General features: G+C 37.8%; 1 protein-coding gene across 1 annotated transcript; it reads right to left on the reverse strand.

Moving 5' to 3' along the window:
- Nucleotides 1-7,460: 7,460 nt before the first annotated feature.
- Nucleotides 7,461-8,210, reverse strand: LOC135153478 (uncharacterized). The gene has a single exon (XM_064096114.1). The coding sequence runs from the start codon at nucleotides 8,208-8,210 to the stop codon at nucleotides 7,461-7,463; it is 750 nt and encodes a 249-aa protein (XP_063952184.1).
- Nucleotides 8,211-13,984: the final 5,774 nt, after the last annotated feature.

A 13,984-nucleotide genomic window follows, 5' to 3' on the forward strand; every position in this document is an offset into this window, starting at 1 on the left:
TGGCACTAGTATTCAACCTAGCGATGAAAGATGGCCCTGTCTTTCAATCTGCCCTTGTCCCATCTGACTATGGACTAGACCAATTGAGATGAGACCAAACAGGGAATTAATCAAAGCCAGAGACTTACATAAATCTAGATCTAATTTAGCAATCTAAACCATTTTGAAATTAGCCATCTATCATCACTAGGTTGAATACTAGTGCATTTCAGTGCAAAAGGTCATCGCCGCATAATTCGATCCTCCGCGCATACAGTCGACAGACTGATAAAAAAAATACCGACAACAGATTAGGCCTACACTGGAAATAACAAAGGTATGAAATTAAGATAGATTCCCTATTTCTAAATATTTGGCGGAATTTGTCCAAATCTTTGAATTATGCCGGGTTGAATACTAGTGCCCATACGGTACCTGTGATGAACAGGTGAGCCCAGTAGGATGGGGGGTCGGGTGTCCGGACACTTTATATTTTTGAAGCCTTCTTTTTTGTCTTTTGATTACACTAATAAAAAAAAATTCAATAGTTGTAATCATCTGGCATAATCGTGATATAGTCCCCAAATCCAAAAATGGGGATTACCGGTATTAGATTCGCACAGCCAGTACTACTACTAGCACTCACACAACATGCGAGGTTAGTATACTAACCTCGCACAGCGCATGTAATTTCATAATGAATTTTGACGTTTTCATTCATCACACGAATGTGAGAATATGAAACACGCCTAAATCTTCACAATATACTAAAAATTTAGTCATCTTAATCTAATATAATGTAATCTAATTTTAAAAATCAGCACGAACGTATCTATAAAAATGGATTTTAAACGCTTACCTCCAAATCTCAGCCAGTTACTCCGTCCGATCCTTAATACTGCGGTGGAAATTACGCAAACAATAATAGAAATGCGAATTTTTCCTATCGAACAGTCTAGATTCAAGTCGCCGGCGCATAATAGGAAATCGTGGCGCTAGTGTAGTTTCGCACCTCCCCGTTTAATGGTTTTCAAACATGTACAATCTCACCCTAAATAATTCACAACCTAAAATACTTGCATCTGAGCCTCCAAAGTCCAGTAGAAGTTGAATATTTGCCGTTTTGACACTTTTTTACAAAGTTTTACACCTATTTCGGAATCACTCGGTCGCTTGAAGCTCAGCGTTGCACATAAGCAGTCGGTACGCGTACAGTACGTACCACCTAGTGAAGTGCAAGAAGAGCGAGTTTTTCTATGGTATCTTCAAAAAGATTTTTTCCCCTCTTTCAGCTTGCACCAAGTATTACGGTAGTGGTTGTGCAGAGTGGTTGATGTTTGTTGTGTGAAGGTATGTGTGTGGGGTGTGCGTGTGTGTGATTTTTTGAATGAAATAAGAAATGTGAAAAGTGTGAATACACGTAGATTTAGCGATGAAATAAGAAATAATAATGTAGAGCCTTGTTTTGAACTCTAGGTCAGAGAACTTTCCTTCAGTTTACAATTGTATGCTATGTTGATTGTATGCTATGTTGATTTCATGCTAGTAGATTACATTTTTCAATTTTTCACATGCCTACCATCTCCATCCATACCACCTGGGACATGCAATGTACATTTCATCCTTTTGTTTGCATGCGCATACACTCATGGGCGGAAATCCCAGGGGGGACGTGTCTCCCCTACTCAAAATAGTAGAGGGGACACAATATCAAATGTCCCCCCTACTATTTTTGGTCTTTTATGATGGTAAGAAATACATCATTATAAATCGAAATAAAACATGCATTTTGGGACGAGATGACCTTACTTTGGCGATGATAACCTTTTTTTTTGCTTGTCAAATTTTGGTTTTTAAAAAGTGCTCTGTAAAAATGTCAGTTTTATGGTCTGAACTTGCGCTGCGCTCGCAAATTTTGATTTATCAGGTACCTAATATTTTCGTGTATTCCATAAAGTTTTCAAAATATCCCTTTTCAGGTCTGATTGCCAAGACGTATCAGCTAGCGGGCTGCTTGCTCGCATTTCGATTGGCGAGTTATATAAATGTTTCAATATAGATTATACAACAAACTACTTAAAATCCCCTTTTCATGAGAGTTTATCAAAAATTTTAGCTCGCGATTTGCGCTCGCATTAATGGTTAAAAATATATTAACTGATGCATCCTATTCATAATCACAAAAGTGAAATGTCCAGTTTTTATGCCATTATATCATCAGATTTCGCGCGCTCGCATTTTTTGATCGTTGAAATATGTAACGCCTTCATGGTGCAAGCAAGCAATCCTTAACAGGTACCTTTTCAAGGTACCAGTTCAAAACGTATATAAAAATTTTCTGCTCGCGCTTTGCTCTTGCATTATTAATACTCACCCTTTTCAGGATTTACAAAACATGAATTGAGTGTCTCGTTCAGTAAATATTATAGGACTAAATCTCGAAATTTCCCGCTCGCGCTTCGCGCTCGCATTAATTGTTTACTTACAGTATATACATATTCTGCTTGAGTTACAAAAAGTGCTTAGAATTTCCTTAATTGTTTACTTATATACATATTCTGCTTGAGTTACAAAAAGTGCTTAGAATTTCCATTCTTTAGGTGAACATGTCCAAAAAAATTCAGCTCGCGCTTCGCGCTCGCATTATTAATACTCACCCTTTTCAGGATATAAAAAAACATGAATAGAGTGTCTCGTTCAGTAAATATTATAGGACTAAATCTCGAAATTTTCCGCTCGCGCTACGCGCTCGCATTAATTGATTACTTATATACCTATTCTGCTTGAGTTACAAAAAGTGCTTAGAATTTCCATTCTTTAGGTGAACATGTCCAAAAAAATTCAGCTCGCGCTTTGCGCTCACATTATTTGATTGTTAAATGCTACTTTAACAGGTATCTTTTCCATCAGTTCATTTCTGCTCGCGCTTTGCGTTTGTAGTAATTATTAAAGGGGAATCCAACCCAAATAAAAACTTGTTTTTATAAGGAAAAGAAAAATCAAACAAGTTGATAGGTGAAAGTTTGAACAATATTGGACAAACAACAAAAAAGTTATGAATTTTTAAAAGTTGTATATATTGGTAATCACTATACCCATGGAGACTTCAAATTGGCCACATATGGGATGTCATAGTGATGTAAGGCAAGGACTATTCTTCCATGTACTCCAATACATATTATGGCTAAAATGTCATTTTTCCCAAAAGTTTTATTTCAAATTATATTTTTGTTTCATGAGGACATAAAACAAAATACTGCCTGGGTTATATTTAGATAACTGCCCCAGGGGAATGGGTACTTAGGAGAAAACCACAAATCCCTGATAATAAAGTACATGGCCTATGGGAAAGTTGTCCTTGCCCTTGTCATAATTTACTTACCCAGTTGCCAATTTGAAATCTACATAGTAATAGTGATCTCAATTTTAAAGCAGCTATAACTTTCTTATTGCTTGTCCGATTTCTTTCAAACTTTCACCATTCTGTTTAATCTATTTTTCTCCTTCCCAACCCAACATTTTGTGGCCAAGGCTGGATTCCCCTTTAAGTTGCATACACATCTTTTTAGGATAACAAACATTGCCCAGAATCAGTTCAAATTTTAGGAAAAAAATACATAACATTTCCAAAAAAAATTAGCTCGCGGTTCGCGCTCGCATCATATAAATAAGGATTATGATATTATATATTTATTTATAAGAATAAAGCTAAGAAGTGACTAATGAGGACTACCCCTTCAAAGAAACAAACAAAAATCATCTTCGAGCTGCCAATCGGGGAAAATATGGCTGAAACAAATTACTGCCCCCCCCCCTTATTGGCGAAGGCTGGATCCGCCCCTGTGTCCCCCCTACCTTTTGGGAGAGATTTCCGCCCCTGAAGGTGGATATGGATCGAACTTAAAAAAAGAGCTAAAATTTTCATTATTATTACTTTGAGTTTTGACATAGGACCGGGACATCCTTACGACATGTCATGAAAATGATGACTATCTTCCTATTCCTCTTGCTAAGCGCGAGATGAAACAAAAGTGACAATTTAATTATTAAATTAATATCATATTTATTAATGCCTAATGAGAGCGCGAAATCTGATGATATTATGGCATAAAAACTGGACATTTCACTTTTGTAATCATGAATAGGATGCATCAGTTAATATATTTTTAACCATTAATGCGAGCGCAAATCACGAGCTAAAATTTTTGATAAACTGTCATGAAAAGGGGATTTTAAGTAGTTTGTTGTATAGGCCTAATCAATATTGAAACATACATAACTCGCCAATCAAAATGCCAGCGTGCAGCGCTAGCTGATACGTCTTGACAATCAGACTGACCTGAAAAGGGATATTTTGAAAACATTATGGAATACACGAAAATAATAGGTACCTGATAAATCAAAATTTGCGAGCACGCAGCGCAAGCAGCAAATGTTGATAAAATTATTCAGACCATAAAACTGACATTTTTACAGAGCACTTTTTAAAAATAAATTTGTAAATCACACAAAATAATGAAAGTTCGATTTCCGAGGTGAAATATGTTTTGTATATTGACTTCCAAACTTGATATTTGAGCTCCATATTGAACAAGATATGTAAATCACCTAACAGGCAATGCGAGCGCGAAGCGCGAGCGAAAATTTTATATAGTGGCACGAAAGATTCTTTTTATTTTCCAAGTCTTCCCCTCATCTTATTTTATGCACTCGTCGTCCTTCTCTTCCTTTTCTCCTCTCTTTTCCCTCCTTTTTTCCTTTTTTCTTTCCCTTTTTTTGTTGTTTGCTCCGCCAATAGGGGGGGGGGGCCTCGGCCCCCCTGGATCCGCCTATGGGGACAAGGGGCGGGAAAATTTGACAAGCAAAAAAAAAGGTTATCATCCCAAAAGTACGGTCATCTCGTCTAAACTCGTCCCAAAATACATGTTTTATTTCGATTTAGAATGATGTATTTCTTACCATCATAAAAGACAAAAAATAGTAGGGGGGACATTTGATATTGTGTCCCCCCCCTGTCCCCCCTGGGATTTCCGCCCATGCATACACTCACTACATGCAGGGAGGTGGTCATATTACGTGTATGTCATTACTCTCAGTCTCGCACACTAACTGCACCTGATATCCATTTAGGTTTACCCTTCGTATAACTTTGATGATTTCTGATTGGTTCCTTATACTCATCCATGCTTATGTTCATCTATGATTGGTTGATTATATACAAATGAATATTTATGTTTGTGCAGTCGGATGGAAAAAAAATAAAAAGTGGCAGAGAGAGCCAAAGCCCTGGGAACAATTTTTTTTCACCGTGGTGCTGAGATTAATATACATGTATATCAAGGGCGGATCCAGGATTTGTGAAGGGGGGGGGGGGGGAGGTGGCGGAGACCAGCTTCCCTACCTGTTGAGAAACGTGGGCATGAATCAGTACTTGAGCGTAAAGAGGTCACAAACAGCCGTGGTAAGCATAAAAAAAATAATTTTTAACCGTCAGTTCGTAATGTTTTCTGCAAAAGTGACCAATTAGAAATTCTGTCAGTGGGGGAGGGCAGGGTGGGAAAACAATTTTTTAAACATTGGTAATGATTTTTTTTTTAAAGGGGGTCCAGCGGGTTTTTAAGGTCTAAAAAAGGGACTTGGGCGCAGCCGCGGCCGATTCGGCCCCTCTCTAAACAGCCTGAACCCCTCAAATCAGCCTGAAAGGGGGAGGGGGCGAATCGCGGCCGATTCGCCCCCCCCCCCCCCCGGATCCGCCCCTGTATATATATATATATATAAACAACGCATTTTGCAGGGGGTTGCTGTGCATCCCCTGTTAAATCTGCAGCACCCCCATCACCCCCGCTTCCCAGGGCCCTGGAGAGAGTCATATGCTCAGAGAGAGAGAGAGAGAGGCCACAGAGCCGTTGCAACCTGAGCTAGAGAGTTGTTGGACTAATTTTTATTCGTCTCCAAAGTATAACACCTATGTAGTGAACCCAAAACGCATAAACCATCAAAGTAATCCTTTACAATAATTAAAAAACACACGAAAACAAAATGTTTATTAGGGCCTTTGGTATATTAAAAAAATAAAGAGAAAGAAATAGAGGAGAGAGGGGGGCGGAGAGAGAGAGGCGGGAGAGAGAGAGAGGGGCGGAGAGAGAGAGGCGGGAGAGAGAGAGAGAAGTGACAAAGAGAGGAAAAAAGACAGGGAAAGAATAAGGAGAAAGGACGGGGGAAAGAGTAAAAAAATGTAAATACAAAGATGGCACTAAAGAGAGAAAAAAATAAAACAATAGATTTACAAGATAGAAAATAGCCTTAAAAGGAAAGAACGAAAAGATATATAGATAGAAAAAGAAGAAAGATAAATTTGACAAGGGAAGAGAAAAAAGATAAAAAGATAAAATGGAAAGGAAGAAAGAAGAGAGAGAGAGTCATTAGAAAGAAAGAAAAAGAAAAAAAATAAGGAAAAAGAAGAGAGGGGTTGATTAAAATAGAAAGAAAGAAAAGATGGATAGGAAGGAAAGAAAGAGAAAGAAAAGATGGATAGGAAGGAAAGAAAGAAAAGATGGATAGGAAGGAAAGAAAGAGAAAGATGGATAGGAAGGAAAGAAAGAGAAAGATGGATAGGAAGGATAGAAAGAGAAAGATAGATAGGAAAGAAAGAAAGATACTTAAAAAGAAAGGGAAGTTATATGCTTCTGTATGTGTGGATGTAAAGGTGTGTTTGTGTATGTGCGACATCATCATCCCCCCCCCCAGGTCTGAGGACGTGTCTACGCCACTGCAATCATTCTGTCTTCTAAACATACACTTTCAAAATTCACATTTCAATCGTAGCCGCTAATACATTTACACTCACAAAACAAACACATTCATCAGTGATCAGCACACATCTACAAATATTGCAAATCAAACGTTTAAATGAAATAATGACTGCAAACAAAAGACAAAATAACACAAAATATATTTGTCTCATTGATTTTAGAAAATATATATTATTGATGAACCTTCATGGAAGGAATATATAAACTTTGAGCAACAATATGCTGGAAGGAATTATACAGATGGTTCTAATAGAATACACAAAAGAAAAAAAATATAGATCATGTCATGAAGAAAACAATATGTAACTTTAAGACGTATACTGTAACATAAACATAGGTTTTTAAAAAATGATACGTAACTAATTACATTAAGCAAACTTTAACCGAAAACATCATGATGTTGTAATGCCCGACCCTTAAAAATGATACATGAAATTATGTCTACAATTCGTGTCCTTTCTGAAGCTGATATCAAAATTAAAACTGATCAAGTACTTCGCAGAATGAACTGCGGATCACCTAATAACAATGTCAATAATTATTGTCATAATGATACTAAAAAAGTAATAACAAAATATTGGTATTTGGAAAATCATAACTGGCAATATCAATAATAGTAAAAAATAAAATAAAAATGATTAAATAGGAAGACGAGCATGTAAGATAAAGTTAATTGACGGGGTACAAGTCTGTGGCAATCTGTGTCCACAAATGAAAGAGTGGACTTGCCGAAAAGCGCTGTGACCACATGAACTCACAAAGGTAGTCGCCTATCATGGCTCTGTTGGTTGGACCTTGTTGTGCCTTGAACTTCGCCTTCGCTCTCTGCCACATTGACTCGACTCTGTTGGTAGTCACACCGGTGTTCGGATCAACGAAGTTGAGTGTGTGGTTTACCACCCCGTGCTGGTATTGTCCCGGCAAGTTTGGTAGGTTGTTGTATGCTCTCCACATATCGGTCCAGATAATGCTGCCGGGTGCCACCCATTGTTGGATGATGGGCAGCAGGGTAGCCGCGTCCCGCTGCTGGACCTCGACCAGAAAGCCTATCTTGCGGGCGGGTTCGTAGCCACCGAGGACCCACTTTTCTGGTCGGGCGCGTCCTACGTTGTTTTTCCTTCTCGCAAAAAGAGACTTGTCAATCTCAACTAGGACACCCGGACCCCCGATCTGCTGCTGGTGGTTTTGGAAGTACTGGACGCAGATGTCGCGAAAAAACTGCATCCAGTCCACCGTCGTTTTGTTCGAGACTCCAACTTCCTTCGTGATGATGTCCTGAGACAGCCCTCGAGCACGACCGCAGTTAGTTGACCATACGTAGGAAAGGGCAACTATCTGCCAGAGTTGAAGATGGCTCCTTTCAAAGAAGCTGCCCTTTCTGATGTTCACCGTCTTCCGACAGGGTTTGCGCAACGCCATGTGATGCCATCAACGGCCCTGTTATATGCCCCTTCCCGACATGGATGACCGCAGGTAGGACAGTCCATATGTGTTGCAAGAAGTCCATGGTTTCGGCACCAGAGAACCATGCCGTCGATGTCGTATTTGAATCTATGCCCAATCTCGGTCAGACTGATTCCCTCAAACTCTGCCTGGTCAGGCAAATTGCTGCCCTGAGGCTGAGCAGCAGCCATGATAAAAATTCAACTCGAGTTTTGACGCCAAAGATGTTTGGTCAACGACTGATCTGACACTGGGTTTTCTCGAGGGTTTTTATTTGGAAGTGGGGGGGGGGGGTCATTTTTATCATTCATCTTTGGAGTTTCTCTGATGATAACATTTTTGCCGCAATCAAAAGGTATCCCGCTTCATTCTCACGCCCCTGGGGGCCACTCTATATACAACGCTGTAACCATGCGCGTGCACAAATATGCGGAATAAGTGGCATTTTTTTCGGGCAGGATCCCTTTAAGGGTATCAAAATCGCTCATTTAAGAGAAAAGGGTTTTTTCAGAGCAAATTCCGCGCTAAGGGTTATCTTTTCCCTATCTGAAGCAAAATAAAAATGTTCCTAATTGATAATTAAAAGTGATTTTCACTCCTTTTTCACTGACTTACAATTTAAATACGGTCGCATCATATATATATATTTTTTTTACAACAATGCAAATTCTTCTATAGTTCTATCACGCAAAGTTTTTAGGTACTATGTAGAAACAATGTTACCGTGCACAAGGTGGGGGGGGGGGGGTGAGGGCGAAGATAGTAGCTTTATCGGTGGGAGCAAAGCATTTTTTCTTCTTCTTAGCTTCAGTGGGTCCTTTCCAAAGATATAAAAAGTAATATAGGCACTAGAATGTAATAATGTTGTACTATAACGATCTGTAAAGAGCTGTGCCCAAAATGCAAACTTTCTATATACCAAAATGTAAAATGTCTCACTCGGTCTCTACGCTACCTCACATAGTAATGGGCAATTCCATGGTAACGGAATTACAAATCAGAGAATTTTGGCTGTTATTTTTGCTCACAGCATCCAGATATCTCAATATTTTCCCATTTTCTAAACTTAATACTATGCATGGCCACTTGTGCTATATTCTGAACCAAGATTTTTAGAAAACCCCTCACACGTTCAGATGTGAATGACGGATATGTGCTATGGTAACGGAATTACCAGAGAAATGAGTCCCTTTGCAACCCAAAGTTTAGTAAAAGTTTCTCTGAAATCTACAACACACTAGCTCCAAGCTAATGTCTGATTCAATTTATTATAATGTCAACTTTATTTTGAAAGTAATTTATTCACAAATATTATCAACAAATTTTTGTGATTGGTCTTTCTTTTGGGGAAGTACATGGTAACGGAATTACACATAATGGTAACGGAATTACGCCTCTGACATTTGAGAAGGAAAATGTTATTTTTAGGCATTTATGACTGAAGAAATGCCTCAATAAAGCTTGTTTATATATTCTTCTCTGATACTTAACACAAACTAAGTACTTTACGTCTATAATATCAAATAACATACAAGTATATTTTATGTAATAAGTGTCTCTACCATAAATAACAGAATTTTACAAAATATTAGGGATCAGTGGTAATTAAATTTTAGTACATTTTCAACTTCAGGGGTATTAGGACTTACTAGCCATTTTTTGCCTCCTGTACTGATGAAAAGAATTATGCAAAGGCCAAAAATCATCACTAATACTCATGGTAACGGAATTACATGGACTAAAGCCAAACTAGTAAACATGAGGAATTTTACAAAAACTGAGGACAGCATGTGCTCAGATCTGCATATTTAGTCAAAAAATTGTGTAAATGGTAGTTTAAGATATTCTAAAGTCTTGGAATATTCAAAAGAAACAGCTTTACATACCATTGGCATCTTAAAACAGTTAAACTGAAAACTTTCTATTTGGTTGTTCAATAAATGTACTAAAAACGAGAAACAATGCTCAAACCACATGAAAATAGTGTTGACATTCACATTTTGAAAGAATGTTGTGGACAACTAAGCAATAAATTGGTCCTACATTAGTGCACCAATTAATCTAATTTTCTTTAAAGGTAAGGATTCATTTACTGTCTATATGTGGCTCACTGAGGACTGCAAATATAACAGTTCTGTTTATAAAGTCAATATCATCTTCTGGACAGATGTATTTCCCAGATGTGACACTAAGAAACTGTAATGATTTGATGATCATAAGTCATATTCATGACCTGAGGTGGTTTTCTTAGGCCATGATTTTTTATTTGATCTCTATTTTAAAATTTTATCTTTCATATAAAATATGAAAATTTATCCGAGATGAGTTTTTATCTTCCGACTTCCGTATCTAAAGATATGTGACAAAGCAGTGCCGAGGATGTAGACATGTCAATCGCATATCCAACCTTTGCATCACAGATGATGTGCCTGCGCCAATGTTCCTTTGAAGAAAAAAAAGAACTTCTAATTGGGTGGAGGCTATTCTCTCTATCCTTTTTAATTTCAGCAATATTTCTAGGTCAATTGAATTCGCTCAAACTTTGAAATAAAAATAAAGGAAAAATAATAAATCATTTAATCATGAGAGTACTACTCTAACATTATTCTTGTACATGTAGATTAAAGAAATATTTCAAATTGATTGACTAATATTGTCTTTGAAATGAAATGAGGTAGGAAATGTGAAATTGACTTCTAAAATAAAGTATTGTTCATTTTTTCAATTAAATCCCTGTAAGCACAGAATTTGATTGATGCAATCTCACTCATTTGCCGAACCTCATGGCAGAAAGGCTTTTCATTGGTTGAATGAGATAAGTGCTATAAAAAACAGCCTTTTTCATTGGAAATTGCTTCATAAATAGACATGTGTCACAGAGATAAAACAGAGATAAATGGTTATTAGAATACCATTTTGGAAAGAACTTTAGGTTATTTTATTATATCACTAATATTTCAATAGATATAAAATATTGTATTTTATCTCAGACAAATGTATCTCAGAATACTACCACTGTCTCTTTGAATTTCTTTCACAGCAGAATGCTGTACATTTCTACCCATTTCCAATTAACTTTGTCTTCTGTTATGTTGCTGTTCTCAGATGTTTTGTTATTGATGACACTGTTGGTCTCAACATTATCACCATCCTCTCCTTAGAGGAGTGTTCATTCTGTGTATCATCCTTACTTGAAGGGTCATCGTTGTTACTCACTTACTCCATCCATGAAGTACTGATTATTGAATGATGCTGACTTTGCATGTTTCTGAACATCCATTGCATAGGGGTGGAGAACAGTATTGGTTTGGTGCTAATTAAGACATATTGAATATCTTTGTCAAAATCCACCATACTTTCGGAATGTCATCTGTATCAAGATTTAGTATGATGTTTTTGGCATGTGGCTCTTGCAACATCTGCAAATTATGGATCTCACTTCAACCTTTTCCACTCATTACTTTTTACTGCTCGTTACACTGTTCGCCAATGCCAGAGTCTGGTCCCTCACCATGGCTTGTTGCAAAGAATCTTTCGATGCAAGGAGAGTTACACATAAGATATCGCTTAAATTGTTCGGCAATTCCATCTGAAAAATATAGCCACTTCTTTGAAGCATAGAAATACTCCCAGCCATCCCATAATTTTTTTTACTGAAAAGTTCACTACAGACTGTCGAGGGTGAGTTTATCAGAGGGTAGAGGCACTTACAAAAGAATTAAATGCCATTCTTTTCCAAGGCACACACTGTGAACATGGTCACTCCGTGATTGTGCGTCCAGTATTTTGGATCTCATTAGAACTGGTTCTTGGCAGTGCCATTTTTGGCAAAATCAATCTGGATGACAATTTTGTTTAGATCATCCTGCATATTATAATCATTCTTCTACTCCACCCCAAGAAGTGATTGCCCATTTATCATTTGTAAGGCATTCACCTACATTGTATGCTCCATCAATATACTTTATTAATGCCAATGTACATTATATTGCCTTTATTCTGAATGTTATACTGAATTTGAGCTTGCTGTCAAGTAATTGTATAATCTCATCCTGATTTGGAGTGTAATTACTAATCAGAAGGCTTTTAATGTTCATAACTATGAACTAAAGCTAAGATATCAACATGCTAATGGAACAAAATGGGCTAACGCACACCCCTTAAAAGATATGATAATGGTAATTCCGTTACCATGTAATTCCGTTACCAGAGTTACAGCAGAATTAGAAATGATATTTTAAAAAAATGTTGCTAAGTCTTTAGTAAGTCACATGAAATCAGAGAATTCAGAATTATATCAAATTCAAGTAAGGATTTAGTTCATAGGAAAAACTTTTTAAGTTTTTGGTAACGGAATTACATCCATTTTTGTAGTAGATTGCAAAATTTTCTCTGATAAATTTGAAAATACCCATGATAAAGACATTTGCTACTGGTAATTATTACACCTTCACACACAAAATTAGATGATTTTGAACCAAAAATGTAAAACATTTTTTTAGTTACCAAATTTATCCAAAATAATGTAAAATATATGTTCTCTAATTGAAAATGGTCATCAAATTCAAAAGATTGTTCAGCAAAAAACGTAAAAGGTATTTGAAAAAGGTTTTCAGTTCCTTAAAATATAAGGTTTTGTGTGAAAAGGTCACTCACATTCAGATCCATACTATTAATTTTGAAATTTATTGTTTTTACCTTCTCCCATGTGGAATTGCCCTAATATAATATTATGAAGTGCCCCTTTTGGACCCCCTCACAAGTAGAATACCAAAGTAAAATGTATAAAAATTGAAGGAAATAATGTGCTTTCACGACAGGGGGAGGGGAATTAGGGGCATGGTTTCCAGGTTATCTGCAGGGAGCAAGGGTCGATACATATCGGAGCTACATTTTGGGGATTCTTTGAGATGACCCCCCCCCCCCACCCCCATGCGCGTATCCAGTATTTTATACCCCTGGGGGCCCGACCAGATTTTGGGCGCCCTTAGGTAAAATTTGGAAAATGCCGCCCCCCCCCCACATGCATGATCAAAGTAAACTATATCTCGACACATTTTTTTCAAATTATAAAAAGATTTAACCCTAAAAAGGCAGAGTAATGTGTGTTTGGTTTTTATTTTCGGGGGGGGGGGGTGTTCTCAGACATGGAGCGACAAACTGTTCTGAAACTTGGCATGTAGTGTACATAGAGCATTATATATTAAATAAACCTATAAGGTCAAACGTCTCTCTGAGCACATGACTCTCTCCAGGGCCCTGGGAAGCGGGGGTGATAGGGGTGCTGCAGATTTTTCAGGGGATGCACAGCAACCCCCTGCAAAATGTGTTGTATATATATACAGGGGCGGATCCAGGGGGGGGGGGCGAATCGGACGCGCCCCCTCCCCCTTTCAGGATGATTTGAGGAGTTCAGGCTGTTTAGAGGGGGCCGATTCGGCCGCGGCTGCGCCCAAGTCCCTTTTTTAGACCTTAAAAACCCGCTGGACCCCCCTTTAAAAAAAAAAATCATTACTAATTTAATAAAAATTGTTTTCCCACCCTGCCCTCCCCCACTGACAGAATTTCTAATTGGTCACTTTTGCAGAAAACATTACGAAATGACGGTTAAAAATTATTTTTTTTATGCTAACCACCCCCCCCCCCCCCCACCCGCTCATCAGCTCTTGAGCGGCTGGTTGCGACCTCTTTACGCTCAAGTACTGATTCATGCCCACGTTTCTCAACAGGTAGGGAAGCTGGTCTCCGCC

Source organism: Lytechinus pictus, chromosome 3 (assembly GCF_037042905.1).
Source record: "Lytechinus pictus isolate F3 Inbred chromosome 3, Lp3.0, whole genome shotgun sequence".
NCBI classification, from domain to species: domain Eukaryota; kingdom Metazoa; phylum Echinodermata; class Echinoidea; order Temnopleuroida; family Toxopneustidae; genus Lytechinus; species Lytechinus pictus.